This window comes from Netta rufina (assembly GCF_964035555.1).
Source record: "Netta rufina genome assembly, chromosome: 4".
Lineage (NCBI taxonomy): Eukaryota > Metazoa > Chordata > Aves > Anseriformes > Anatidae > Netta > Netta rufina.
The window spans coordinates 73,395,837-73,411,303 of NC_140127.1; the positions used below are offsets into that span (position 1 = coordinate 73,395,837).

At 35.0% G+C, this 15,467-nt stretch overlaps 1 protein-coding gene across 3 annotated transcripts in view; it reads right to left on the bottom strand.

Moving 5' to 3' along the window:
* Positions 1–15,467, bottom strand: part of CTNNA2 (catenin alpha 2) — a gene marked incomplete at both ends in the record, with an annotated part of 418,840 nt that overhangs the window by 348,842 nt on the left and 54,531 nt on the right. For all 3 annotated transcript variants that reach the window (XM_084286116.1, XM_084286115.1, XM_084286114.1), the window contains 2 exons: positions 1,764–1,883; positions 5,740–5,906. In XM_084286116.1, the coding sequence (XP_084142242.1) occupies positions 1,764–1,883; positions 5,740–5,906 (287 nt within the window). The remainder of the gene's footprint in view (positions 1–1,763; positions 1,884–5,739; positions 5,907–15,467) is intronic.

Below are 15,467 nucleotides of genomic sequence, written 5' to 3' on the forward strand. Positions count from 1 at the left end.
AGTGCACAAAGGCGTTGTAAATACACCCCTCATTATTTTTGTTATAGGCATAATTATATTTTTATTATGGTTATTTAATTCATGGAACATATGCTTCATGGGTTCTTAAGAATTATGAATATTTCATGAGTTGGATTCCTCCTAAAGATTTTTTTCCCCCTTTTTGTCACGGAAAACACATGAATATGTCTTGCTTTCCTGTCTACCACTGGCTTTTAGATGCTTTTTCCTAGGGCTTTCCTTGCATATATAAGGCACATTTTGCCTTTTCTTCATATTTTGCTCTATTTCTCATATACTTTACTGTTTGTTTTATTGACATATACTCTCTTTTGTTTCCTCTGACAACAAACATCAGATATTGTGCATTACCTTACCAGAATAGGAAGACATCCATGAGAAAATTTATTTATACATAAAATCTCCATGAAAGCCTTCCAAACATTAGCTAAGGTTGTCCTAACAACATTCATAAGCAGTAAGAAAACACTATTAATTCTGTTTTAAAATTGTGAACAAAGAATCTTGGAGAGCTGAATAGTTTACTTATGTTCACGCATAAAACCTAAGGCAAAAACTACGAAAGAACCCAGACATTCTGGGTTTAAAGGTTTTAGCCATTGATGAATTTCAAACACATGATTGATAGACAGTTCTCAAAGAGAATTAAGTTACTAAAAGCTTTGTCAGTTACAAAACAGAAGAGATTAAAGGAAAGCATATGAAAATCTAAGTACTACCTTCTAATTCTGCCAAGATTTTCCACAAGTATATGGAACTCTTTAGTAGCATTGTAAAAACGTGCTTTAAGAAGGAAAATTTAAAAGATTTATACTAAGATTTTCTGTTCTCTTATACAATCTCCAATAAGAACTCGAGACATATACCTTCATTAGCTTTCCTATTCTGTTTTCACTTTTTCCTGTAATTATAACTACACTTCTGTAAAAGAAGTGTCTGAATATATACAAAATAGCATTGGTTACACGTTACTAGGTTTTACATTTTTAATTTGTTAGAAATATACATGTGATACGGAAGTAAATTGGTATCACTGTAATGCAAAAAATAAATAAAAGAATGGATGTGAAAAGCCAGCTTTCTAAACCAGGTGTGCTGTGCCATAGAAAGACAACATCCCTGAATGATTAGCAGCATTCAAATACAACTCAAGTTGAAGAACCCTTACACAACTCCATAATGACAGACTGTCTAGACTCTTTGAAAGAATGGCGTTTAGGAGAAATTTCTGTTTAACACAAAGCTGTATTATTATAGGCACTGAATAAATGTTATGACTTTCTGTTATTTTTTCCATCTGCTATAGTAATAAATAATTTGTCTTTTTAAGTATCTAAAAACTAACAATATTGGTTTCAAAAATTAGATTTCTCTTCTTCCAGAAGTTGAATTAGACTAGACTACTAAAGAGCTCATGCTTTTTCAGCTGCCAGAGCACCCTCAAATCAGCACAGGTTAGAATTAAACAGGAATAATCAAGTAAAAACTATTCTTAACCTCCTGAATCACTTGCCTTTTCACCCTTTATTCCATTATTAATTGAATCCACTTGAACAATATTCTTAAAGAAAGTAAAGGCATGTTCAAAAACTTCATCACATTCAGAAAAATCAGTATGATTAAATGATAGGCCATGACACATTAATTCATTATTGTACATTTTAAACCAGAATTGAACATAAAACATAAGATCTTTAGAACCAAGTCTAACTTTCTCAACCACTGCTTTAGAATTCACTCACCTGTTGTCGTCTAGCAGCTACATAGTTCAGTTTTACCATCTCTTTCCCAAATTCTTTAAAGCGATTTGCTAAATCTTGCTCGTTTGTTGCATTTTTCACTGCTTCAAGTGCTTCCTCTACCTAGAACATGACACATTAGCTCTGTTATCATTTTAATCCAGTCGCACTATTTGACAAAATCTGTAATTATTCTATTCATTACTCCTTATTATATGGATCCAATTTAGCTTTTAGGTCCATCACTGTACAGTGGCTTTATGATAGTCCCACTAACTTTAATTAGGTTTCTTAATAGAGGAGCTGTCTGATTGCCTTTCTGCATGTACTGTACTTTGGAATCATGTAAAGCCAGTGTAAAAGGAATAACTATATTCATTTCCCCCCTCATACTTATCAGATAAAATGTTTAATATCTGTGGGTTTTGGAACAAAAGAGATGGATATGTTCTTAATGTGTGGTATAGGCTTCTTGTGAAAATACAGTGAAGTTGTTAGTTCTGGACAAGAATTTTAAAGACGGAAACTAAAACTTACTATTAATATTTAAATTTACCCTAATATATTAAAAAATGCATTATTGTTAAACTAACGGAACAACAGATTTAACCCAAAACATAGTTATTATTTCCTTTTTTTCAGCTTTACCAGGAGATTCTTTTCAGTTACTTCAAAACTCAAAAAAGAATCTATCAAGGAAAACAGAGCTGCAGTTCTTCAGTCATCCTGTAGCTAGCAGACAAACGTATAAAGCCCTAGTTACACTAACAAGTTAATCTATTAAATCTATCATAAAACTTTGCCTTATGTACAGCAAGAAAAAAAAATATATGAAGGGATAAAATGTTCTTTCAACACAGAAAGCAAAGCAACTTTTCCTGTGACTTGGCAGGAATTCAGATTTGTATTTCTCTCCCTCATGAGATAAAAATTCAATTCCAAGCAAAAAGATTGAAAATTGAATACCTTCTATTCATCCTTCTTTCTAAAAGCAATTGATTCAATTCATGAGAATGTGTATAAGCTTTTAAACAGATACATTTTCTCCTCTAAGAGGAACAGCTAATTCTGATAGAGACATACTCCTATACAAGAATATGCTCGCAGCTTATTCTTCAAATGCCACTGGAAATCCATAAATTTGGTAGAAGATGGCGTCTAACGATTTTAGAAAAAAAACAAATATGTGTAGAACTTGTCTTTTAGTTATTTCTGTGGCTCTAACTGTGTTTTTCTACCTGTGAGAGAGGATATTTGTATTGTGATCTCTTAACTACCTTCTGTAGATTCAAGACTATCCACAAATTACAGGGCAGTAGAATAGAAAACTCGTAGATTTCTATAGGAAAAGGTATAATTCCAGAACTTAAATCTGTAGCATTGTTGGAAGTATTTTTCTAAGCCGGAGAGCTGCAAGCTACACTTTATTCCAAATCCAATTACTTCCTTTTTTCTTAGAAAACACAGCAGTTTTTAAAGCTAAACTATCTCACTCCTTAACCTACTGAATAAAAATTTTAAAAGCATCGCTGCACGAACTAATTTGCTCCTGCAGGTTTCCCTGCGAAATATGAACATTGCTCTTTCAGATCATGAAGCACTTATATTAAACCACCCGAATCTCTAACATTTGTAATGACAAACATGGGCATGACAAACTGATGTACATTTTTGTAAGCCCTACCAGCCCTCTATTAAATAAAATTGCTAGAGGATTTGTTACAGATTCCACTCTGATAATCACATTTTGAAAGATGTTGATCATGCTCTACTGTGCATTATCTACTGTACACACCATAAAATTTCAAAATGAATAAACTGGTTACTTAGGCTATTTGAAAGGACATGGGCATGTCCCTTATTTATTTATTTTTATAAAATTACTTTTTAAAATTCATTTCTGAGTAACTTCACTATCCTTAAAAAATACAACCACACTCAACTATGCAGATAGCTTCCCCTGATTAACTAGCATATACTTAATTACTATAGATTCATAATGCTCAATGTCCATCATCACATATTAGTGAAATTATCACATCACATATTATATTGTTACTGAAAGAAATGACTGAGTGCCCTTACAGATCACAACTGCATATATCCCCTCTGAAACATTAATTAAAATGCACTATTTCTGATGAAGTCTGAAGTGTAACACACTTCTTTGACACGCTTTCAATGAAAACTGATTGCAGTACATTGCAGGATCCCTGCAATCAGCCTTCATAACTTTGACATGATGAATGATTTGAGTTTATTAATTTTATGGTTAACTTACACCAATCTTTGAATGTTACCACTGAGTCAATACAAGAGCCGTCCCATCATAACAGATTTTCAATATATACATACATGTACATATATATATATATATAAACATTTTATTCCTAGTAATTTATTTTTAACTTAAAATTAGTTTGCATTATAAAATGGTAAGATAAAATAGTTACAATGTCCAATCCTCAGAAATAAATTATACTTTTTAACCTGAAAAAGATAATCAAATTTAAGGTCCTGAAATTGAATTTTGCTACAAACAGCCACAGACATCTGGCTTCATTGAGAACTGGAGGCTAGGATATTCACGGTGATAACTGACAAATGCAGAGATTACAAACCACAGTGCCATACACTGTCCTTGCAAATCCAGGGTGCAAACTGTGTAAGTAAATACACCTATTTCCAAAAGACTATTAGGCATTTGTTTTCTCAATAACATAGCACACTGCCGTAACTGAAGGAGGAAATCTCAGATGTGAGAACAATATTTCTCACCACCTATGAAAAAGCTTGAATTTTAATCGTGGTGCTTAGAGAAAGCTGTTGTTCATAATATTAAGTGTTAGTCTCACTAGCAAAGGATTATTTGAATTATAGTTGTTTGCAGTATTATAGTGGGGAAAAATTAAAAGCATATTCAAGAGAGATGATGTTTACACTGAACATAATCACAGAGCCGTGCGTGACAGCTACGAGAACATCATTCTGTTACTAGAGCAGAACTCACTAGTATACATGCAGAAAAATCTGCTTTTTTATTATAAAAACTGTTTTCATACTATTTAGCTTATCTGCACAATTTTCCAGTTGAAAGGTTCCCATCGTTTTGCAAGAACATAATTTTATTGTACAGTCACACTGTTAAAAAGACAAACTAAAGAAAAAAAAGCTGTCCACTTTGTGTGGACAGTTATTAAAAAGAAGGCAATTCCTCTGCCAAACACACACATATACTCTGAAGGCTTTAAATATTCTGTATATGAACTTCTGCAGATTTTTTGTTTGTTTCAGAGTTTTGGGGTTATTTATGCAATAAAAATAGAGTAGTCTAAAAACGAGAAAAAAACACTTTGTGTTTCAACGAGTTTTAACATGCCCACATAAAAATATGAATAGTTGCAATTAAATGTGAATACTAATCCATACCAATATATCCTGTAATCTGTAATTCCTCTTTACTGTATTTCCCCTTTTTCTGTTTCATTGATACCCAATTAAGCACTTGTACTATTTTATCAGAAAGAAAAAATAAAAAATAAAAAATAAAAAATCAATCTGCTGACACCAGAAGTTGTGCAGACTTCAAGTACCACAACTGTAGTACCTAAACTCTGCCACAAGATAGCAATACTTTACAAGTACTGAGTTAGTAAACGATCCAGGTAAGATGCAAAGTGAGTCAAGCAGATGCATCTGTTCAGTTCTGCAGGGTGCTTATCAGCAGTACTACTCCAGTCATGAAAGACATCTGACAATTTTTGCTTTAAGTCTCCAAAATTTAATTTCCTTAAAATTAGAAAATGAATTAGACCAACACAGAAATGCGTGCTTCATCCTAATTCCTGCTCAGCACTTTAAGAAAAAAAAACACAATGAAATAGAGTAGGAAATGCGAACACTGATATTCACTACTGATTTGTCCCTATTTGTGCATATACAAAATGCATAAACAATACAGAATGTTAAAAATGCATACAATTTTCAGATGTGACAGAAGCCTCATGACGTCAGCCATATCAGCCAGGATGAGCAAACGAGTAACGGCAGAAAGCAAGGCACGAGCAGCCCGCACCATGGTGCCTCGTTTCACTGAGGAGCACGGGTCGTCAGCAAACTCTGAAGAGGCAATTCTCATTGTTTCTCCTAGAATTGAAAATAATATAATTAAAGAATAGTTTTACATGTTTTTTTTGTTTGTTTGTTTGTTTTTGTTTGTTTGTTTGTTTTTCCAGAAAGTATAAACCATCCACTAATTAAGTGCTGTTAGGAAAATATTAATGGCTTAGTACCCAATATTGAATTGCACAAGGGAAATATATTGTAAAAATGTGTACAGCAGCTGCCTTGGTATTTTCCTGCCTTTTTTCTTTATTCCCAACCTGTTGCTGTTGTTCTAGAGCAGTCACATGTAACAATTAAGAAGGAATACAAAATACCTAGACAGACTGCTGAGCAAACCGCCACAACAAAAGACAGACACCACTGTGTTACACAATTACAGAACTCACCTCTGCCGGCAGAGAGGACAGAGTAAACCAACACTATCACCCCTACTGCATCTCTCTACAACTCCTTCTTCCACCAGCTACATCCTCCCTCAATCCTACAAGAACTCCTTGCCTTCTTGCTCACATACATATTTACTCTGTGTTTTTCCACCTAGAAGAGCTATCACTTCTACTAGAGAATTTAAAAATAAACAAACAAAAAAAAAACTGAGTAACAGAGTAACCATTGCTGTCATAATTTCACTGTCCAGTCTTCTCTTATCACTCCTTGTATTCTCCATCCCAAACTGCCCTGATACTCACATTTCCCCCCTTCTCCTCCCCACCCCCACCATAGCTCCCATAGCTGCCTTTCTATGGACAAAGCAAAACACTCTCTGGGATAATAAATACCACATGCGCTGCCTGGATACATTATTCCTGTTTAATTTTAGCAATGAATCATACCATATCCTGAGTTGGAAGGGACCCACAAGGGTCCTGGAGTCCAACTCCTGGCTCCACACAGGACCACCCAAAAATCAGACCATGTGTCAGAGAGCGCTGTCCAAATGCTTCTTGATCTTGACTGCTTTCCTTGGGATCCTGTCCCAGTGCCCGACCACCTTCTGGGTGCAGAACCTTTCCCTAGCACCCAGCCTGACCCTCCCCTGTCCCAGCTCCATGCCATTCCCTCGGGTCCTGTCGCTGTCCCCAGAGAGCAGAGCTCAGCGCCTGCCCCTCCGCTCCCCTGTGAGGGAGCTGCAGGCCGCCATGAGGCCTCCCCTCAGCCTGCTCTGTTCTGGGCTGAACAAACCAAGGCACCTCAGCCGCTCCCCTTATGTCTTGCCCTCTAGACCTTTCACCATCTTTGTAGCCCTCCTTTGGACACTATCTAATGTTTTTTTGTCCTTATATTGCGGCACCCAAAACTGCACATGGTTCCCAAAAGTGAGGCCACCCCAGCACAGAGCAGAGCAGGACAATCTCTTCCGTCAGCCAGCTCGCCATGCCATGCCTGAGGCACCCCAAGACACGGTTGACCCTCCTGGCTGCCAGGGCACGCTGCTGGCTCATGTTCAGCTTGCTGTCAACCAAGATCTCAGAATCCTTTCTTCGCCAAGAAACACAATCGTGTTATTCAATACAATACTTGGTAAGCAGTTTGACATTTTTAAAGACTAACATCACTTCTCCATTTGAGTAGACTGAAGTATTAAAAAAGAATAAACATTTCTTAGTGCTTGTGCAATGAAAGAGCTGAGGCGCCTTCCATAAAGCTGAGATCTAGTAATTGTATGCTAATATAGCAAATACTGCTTTTAAAGGAGTAACAGTAGGACTAGGTTGGAATACGGTAGCAAAAGAAGGGCAGGGAGTAGCTGAAGGATAATATCAGAAAGAAGGGTGAGCAACAGAAATAAGATAACAGCAGCAAAGGCTTTGAAATGAAATTAGGAACTTCTTTTCCCCTTATTTACAGCAAAGAGTAAGTGGCATACCTAAGCATAAAAGAGTTTAAAAATCATAACTCTCTTACAAAGATTTGGTAATCCAATTTAAGCAAACACAGATTGTGAAGCTCAACTAAAAGGGAAGTATTACATTAAATTACACAGAAATGTGATTAACATCACACAGAGATCAGATAAAACTGGATATGTTAAAAAAAAAAAAAAAAGAAATAAAATAAATAAAAAATGTGAATGAAAAATAAACAGCACACCTCTGGAAGTCAAAGAAACTAATGGTTTAATGCAGTGGTAAGAGAGAAAGAATTGCACACATCATTTCCTTTCGTATATGACTCACAGAGGACAGTGAAGTGGCTTCTACTATAGGACGTTTGTTTTTTCTCTAACTACCAGAAAAGCAATAGAACACATAGACCATGCAGAAATAATACAGAACATATTACAGACCATAATTTCCCAAAACTATGCCAGCCACCTAAGAAGCAAGTTTTTCGCTAATGATCTGGAACACAGCAAGACGCATTTAAATTTTACAAGTTACTGGTAGAATTGTACAGTTCCAGATATGGGAACCTCAAGCTGACACTAAAACTAAAACCTAAATATTTATGCTAATAACTAATCTGCAATCAGTATTGTAACATCAGAACTGAAATCCAACTGATTCCTAATTGTGATGTGAGCATCAAGGACGAACTGACTAGAATATAAACTTCACATTATATGCTGAGGCTCCCAGAAAAATCCACTGATTCTAAAAGGTTATTAGAATGTTTTTAAGTAAGCAAACTACTCTTAAAATTTGTTATAAAATAATAAAACACTATTCTACTCAACAGGGAGAATATCATCACTTGCTGTCACCTTCATCCTTGTAGGAAATGGGTGATTATATCTTACTTCTCAACAGTGTCAGCTGAAAAATAAAGTGAAAATACATCATCTTCCTTAAGAAATGGGAGAAAAAGTATGCATTCAAAGTAGAAATTTGGGGATACTACTGTTAATCCACTCTATGAGAAACACACTTGTGTGTTTTAAGGGACTTCAAAATGCAAAACAACCCAGTACAGAAACCGCAAAACTAACCTTTCAAAACATTTCAAAACTAAGCCAGCCCAGCAATGGAATACAAACCCATCTATGTATCTATTGGAATTACGGTGTGGCTATGCCAAGCAAAAACAGTTTTTAAGACAATCTATTTAGCTTTCTTTATACTGATAGCCATTGAATAACAAAAGCTCCAAATTCAAGTTGCTTTTTAAAATCTAGCATTAAAATCATAAACTTTCAGCAATTTCTATATTTGAGTTTATGACTTTCTTTTCAAACCAGTTTTATTTGTTCATATAATACAAGAAGCTGAATTAAAAGGTTCATATTCATTTTCACCTATCTTTCTACTATAATGCCATCAAACCCACTCCAGTGTGGGACAGTGACACTTTCAATCAGGCAGAAGCAGCATATGCTGGGGCAAAAGCAGTTTGGACCTGCCATGCTCTTGACGCGAACACAAGTCTGAGTTTGTATTTTTACTTCTCCCTCCAGTTGCTGATTTTTTTTAATTGTTTTCGTATGATGTTTATATTCTTTTGTATTGGTTGAAACTAGAAAACAAATATATTAGGAGTTAACAAAAGATCAATAACTATACAAGCCTCATTTCCCTAGGAAATCAGGCTAAAAGAGGAACAAAAGCTATTTAGAATGAAATAGTAACACAAACTTTGCTATTAATGTTGAAAAAAATCCTGTTTCTCTTCAATATAGAAACTCTCAAAGAATTTCTAACAAATCAACACCTGTTTACATTGCCTTTAGGACCATTATAGCAACATTCAAAAAAATACCAGAAAGCATAGTTTCCCATAAGACAATGCAAATAGTAAAGGAGATAGCCCAAATGGGTAATTCTCATCAGAACTCTTTGTTATTTTATTACCATTAAAACTAAACATTGTCATTTGTGTGCAGTGTACATGTATCTTGGATGATAAGTCAATAGCACACACTTTCAGAAGAAGAACTCTAATTGCTCATGGCCATGGCTGCATACTTTTCTTAAATTTCCATAAGGTTGTCAAAATTCCAAAAATGTTTTTTAAAAGACAAGGAACAAGCAATGACTGCCAGATAAAGAGACAATAAAACAAATAACTAGACATGTTTTAGTGTTATATTGCACAGCACTCCAGAATCAAAGTTCTAGGTATCAACAGCTCTTGGCTCAGATTGTGCTGAAAAATAAGGATGAAAGTTTTGCTAATCATTTGAATCAGTTACTCAAAATATTCCATGGAAAGTAAGAGGTTGAGTGCAATCACATAATAATTGAGAATCTATCGTGGGCAAGAGTTAGATTCAAATCTCTGAACATTTGATCGAGAATGTAGATAACTGGGACTAATTTAATCAGAGTAACAACTAGGAAGGCATCATCTTTCCTCCAGTCACTTATTAAAAGAAACTGTCACAGCTTTTTGTAGAGAGCCTGAACCAATATGATCTCAAAGAGCATAGTGAGCTGATTTGAACCCAAGGGGATATGTATAAGGGTATAAAAATACCAAGGCTATAAGTCTTGGTATTTAAGCCCAAAGTTGGTTTCAGATGAGACAGAAGTGATGCTGAGCATCCAGTTAAAAACCTTTTGTATATGAAAATATTTTGGTTTTAAGTATATTGAAAAAGCTCTGGATTTTGGAACCATATGCCCAAGAGTTCTTTAAACTCCATTTAGATATTAAAAAGACTTAATAGATCTTTGCCAAATTTTCAGTCAGTAGCACTGTTAATATTCATCATTCAGATGAATATTTACATTGAACCATAAAAGAAGTGAATGACAGTTGGTAATTGTCCAGTGGCACCAGGAAAACAAGCAGAAAAATTACCTTCTTAGGTTTGATTACTCCAGCAGATGTAACTAGCAAACATATTTGAATCAGCAGTAGTGGACAAAGAACATATGGAGAGGCAAAACAGCAGCTTAAAAAGTTTGGATTAGATATTTAGCATTTAAAAGCTAGAGTTAAGTAAAAAGAATCTTCTCCTAAGTTATTAAGCAGAAAGTATTAAATATATTCAACCATCTAAGCAAAAACGAAAGGAATTAATGTAAAAGTTCATAGCAGGTCATTTGACCCTTATAAAGAACTAGCATTTCACAATTTTAAATCTAATAGTCTAGCAAGCTAGATGTTACTAGGGAGCAAGGGTTGTCTATCTCAGTGTCAGTTAACATGTTCTTATCCTTGTACAACAGTGGTATTGAACCACTCTTAGGCCAAAAGAAACGTTGGAGCTACAGCTAGTAAAATTACATTTCAGAGAAACCTTTTTATCTGAAAAAAGCCAACCCTATTATTTTCAGTTATCTGTTTCTTTCCAAATTCATTTCAAGTTATTCTGTAGTCAGTATTAAATTACTTTCAGGGAAAATTAGGTCAGTGCAAGAAACACAGACATCTTGAGTCATCAGGTCTGCTTCCTTGCTACTGCAGACAGTCATGTCATAATATAATTAATAATAATCTTAAAATGATAATAACTACACTCATAAACTTACCAAGCTTCTATCTTTGAAGCAGCTCAGACATTTAACCCCAATTAATCCTACTGGAAGTAGAAAATTCATTCCAAAATGAACTCCAGTATCTGACTTTTTTTTTTCCTCATTAGAGACACTTTAATTCCATACTGGCTGTATTTATAGCTAATTTATACCCATTTCTTCTTATGCCCCATTTGTCCTTCCATTTAAATAAGTATTCTTCTTCCACTATGTTTCCTACTGTTCCTTTTTCACTTCTTGCATTTTTTGTGATGAGCCATGACAGATTAACAACATTTCAGTCTCCCCTCTTGCATGGATTTGCACGGATATTCCTGTAATCATTTCAGTAGCCCTATGAACTGGCTGTTTCTGGAATATATGTGATAAGAACTGCAGTTCTCTGGGAGATACCTTATCATTCTCGGCTACTAGAAATACTTCACCTGATACTCTCAACGTATATGTAGAGCTTTTTCATAGGCACATCACGTCTGCCATTTACTGACTAACATCCACATACTAGATTCTTTGGCACCTTGCTTTAACAATGAAGTATAAATTTAACTTACATTTCTTAAATGAGAAGTCTGAGTTGGGTTAGTAGGTGATTTATAAAACCTAGGTCATTCAGCAGAGAAAGGCCCTATCAGCCACATAAGAACTGCTCACCATTAATAAATAACAAACAAACAAACAAACAAAAAAAATAAAGTGAGAGAAAGACCAAACAAAAAGAGAGAAATCCAGCCTAATTCCTGAATACTAATGATCACTCCAAACCCTGCTGCTACTGTGAAATTAGGTCTCATAGATGGACAACATTTCACAGGCTAGGATCCATTTGGGTTGGGGCTGACAGAGTTTTTTGAGATTTTTTTGTTTGTTTCTTTGTTTTGCTGTTGCTTTTGTTTATTTTGTTTTGAATCTCAGTAATGACTAGAAGGTTTTGTTTAAGTTATTATGATTTTTTAATGACAAAGCTATTATGTAGGTGCTGGGAACTCATCTGCTTGAGAAGGTTTGAGCCTGCAGTTACTGACTCCCTGTATCACTATCAAATCACTTCGGTTACTCTGATGAGATTTAATCAGGAAACTTACTCCATCCATGCTTAGATTTGAAATTAATCAGATTGAGTCATTTTCTCCCAACAAAATTACAGCATCTAGAAATTAAGTCTGCTAGACCTCATTCTCGCAAAAAACAAAATGACCAAAAAAATAAGAACCCACCTTTTTTCCATAGATTTTCAAAATAAGATGTCATTTGATTTGCAATATTAAATTCAAGGAGTCATATAGGAGCAGATAAAGATGTCTTTAAGTGTATTTATCCAGAATCATGTACACATACAGGTCACACAGTAATTTCCATTGGGTAATTCAAGTAACACAAGCTTAACTTCTGCAAAAAGCTATCAAGGGATGATTGAAAAGGTCACCAAAACTCTGAAAGATACAGCACATATTGGCTCATTCACTCCAAAAACAGAATGAACAGAATGTCAAAAGTGCAAAAGGAAAGGTCAATCCACTGCACATCTCATGCTGAATTCCACTGAAATTTCTACTTCTCATCACTGAAGTCTTAAATTGGAACAAGGCTCCAGCAAACTGGATTGTGTTAAGTGAATACTATATATTGAAAGGGAAAATTAACTTGAGGAATAAAAAAGAGGCTGACAAACAGATGAAGTCAACGAATCCTTACATATATGCATATGTATATTTAGCAACTATTCGTGTTCCTATTTTTTTACTGAAAATATTTTTATTATACCAGTAGCCAGGAAAGGTGTTAATAAACAAGCATCCTATGCTGTTCTTAAACAGACATATGCACACAAATATACGCACACATATCGAAGAGAAATTAAAGGATGATTGTTTTTTTAAGAAAATTAAACAACCTCCAAATGCAACTGTCAAAAAGCAACCATGCTATTATCATAAATGTGGACTTTCATAGAATTTACAAATAAAATATTCTGATAAAATCCCATTAAAAAATATCAGTGTGGCCACATTAAGCGGAATAACAGATTACTCATATTTATAAAAATAGTAATCTGTCTAACTAACCACCTGTTATTGGTATGACTTGGCTTTGGGAATCCCCAGTTCCTGAGACCAGTGGGAAAGCAGGAAGGCAGGCTTGGTGGAGGAGGATGAGGTTAGGGAACATTTCAAAGGAGCTGGCCAAGGTCATTCTCAATTATCTTTGAAAGACCATCATGATTGAGGTCTCCTGAAGACAGGAAGAAAACAGATATTGTTCCTTTCTTTGAGAAGGAAAGGAATGTGGATCCAGAGAGCCAGTCTATTTCACCTCGATCTCTGGGAAGGAGATGAAGCAAATGATCCTGGAAGTTCTTTCCAAATTTACAAGGAAGGTGATTGAGAGCAGTCAGCATACATTTATGAAGTGAAAACCATGCCCAGTCAACCACATAGCCTTATACAATGAGGGGACAGTGGTGCCCAGAGAAGTTGTGGAGTCTCCATCAGTAGAGATGCTCAAAACGTGGCTGAGCAACCTGCTTAGATCACTCTGCTTCAAGCAGGGCCACTGAATTACACTACCTTTAGAGGTCCCTTCCAGCCTCTGTGACTGTGTGAAATCTCCCCCTCTTCCAGATATTAAACAACTTCAGGATCTTGCACTACAGCAGTGCTGGTACAAGACCAGAAGCATGTGATTTCTTAACTCTGGAAGTCAAAATGATCTACCCTCTGGATCTTATCAGCTCTTTTCTTCATATATAACAGCATAATGTTTAAGTCTAGCAGCAAACACAAAACAAATTGCTTATGCCTTCTTTGGGACTAACATGTAATTTTCTGTATCCTGAAAACAGAACAACACCTTTGTTTTTTATGGATATTGAACAGGAATCCTGATTAGAAAATGTTATTCTCTTTGACAAGTATTTTAGAGTACTGTCTTTTTAATTGGAGACAGAGCATCGCTATAAAAGTGTTCTAAAATATTATCACATATAGACCCAAACTGAGTTGCAGATTCCATGTAGAACACTGTTCATGATATTAGATAATATGAAAGATTTGAACAACCCATAATTGCTAATTGGCTGTGTTTAAATAACATAAGTAGTTTTTTGTTGTTGTTGTTTTGTTGTCTGGTTGTTTTTGTGTTTTTTTTCTCTTTGCTTTAAATCTTTTTCTCATGGATGCAGCTATGCATCCATGTTAAACCAAACAAAAACAACCCTTCAGGACACAAAGATCTGCAGTTTTATCCCCTTTGCAGTCATCCCATCAAATAGGCTGGGACACCCTACTGACCATCCCAGTATACTTATCTACAGTCAAGTTTCTGGTTCAGGTATAATGGTCTAAATCTCGTCTTTGATGGCTGTTTTTCACTTTCTATATTCCTTCTGCCTTATTAATCATATTTCATTATTTATATCCTATCTTAAAACGTTATGTTTTCTTTATTGCATTTCAAACTCCATTCTCTGTAATTGAAATGAGTGCATTTCAGTAGTAATCTCTATTTGGACATCGTATAATCATTTGTTAGCATTTGGGAAGTCAGTTGTAGAGTATTTTCATACTGAAGAGTGCTGTATTCTTACTAAATATAAATGTGCATTTTAAATGCTAATCAGAATTCCCAAAGCTTCACATGAATGCTATTAAATTTTCATCTCTCCTACCTGAACACACCTTTGTTTTAAATTTTTAGTACAGTATCCTCTAAAACTTACTTCCTCTTTCATCAGCAGTTAGGACTTTGTTCTCTTTCTGTGGAACAATGACCACTTTTTCATTGTATTAACAGATTTCAATGCCAGGAAAGGCCACATATGATCTAACTTGATCTTTTCCCATTAAATTGCAGCCACTAGAGCTGTATCCCTCTGGAATCGATTATACAGACAATCTATTTGACTTAAATTTGACTAGCTTTACATTTGACATTTAGATAGAGTGATATCAGAAGATGAATCACTATGTATTTTATAGCACAATGGATATCCTTAAAGCTAGTACATATTTTAGATTCGATATTCGCATATACATCCAATAACACTACCACCTCATTGACTTCATAGATCTCTGAAATGCATCATTTAAATTAACCCAACTACTTTTTTGCTAAGAGATAGTAAAATACTGAGAACACAGAATTTGAAGACATTTAGCCACAGATC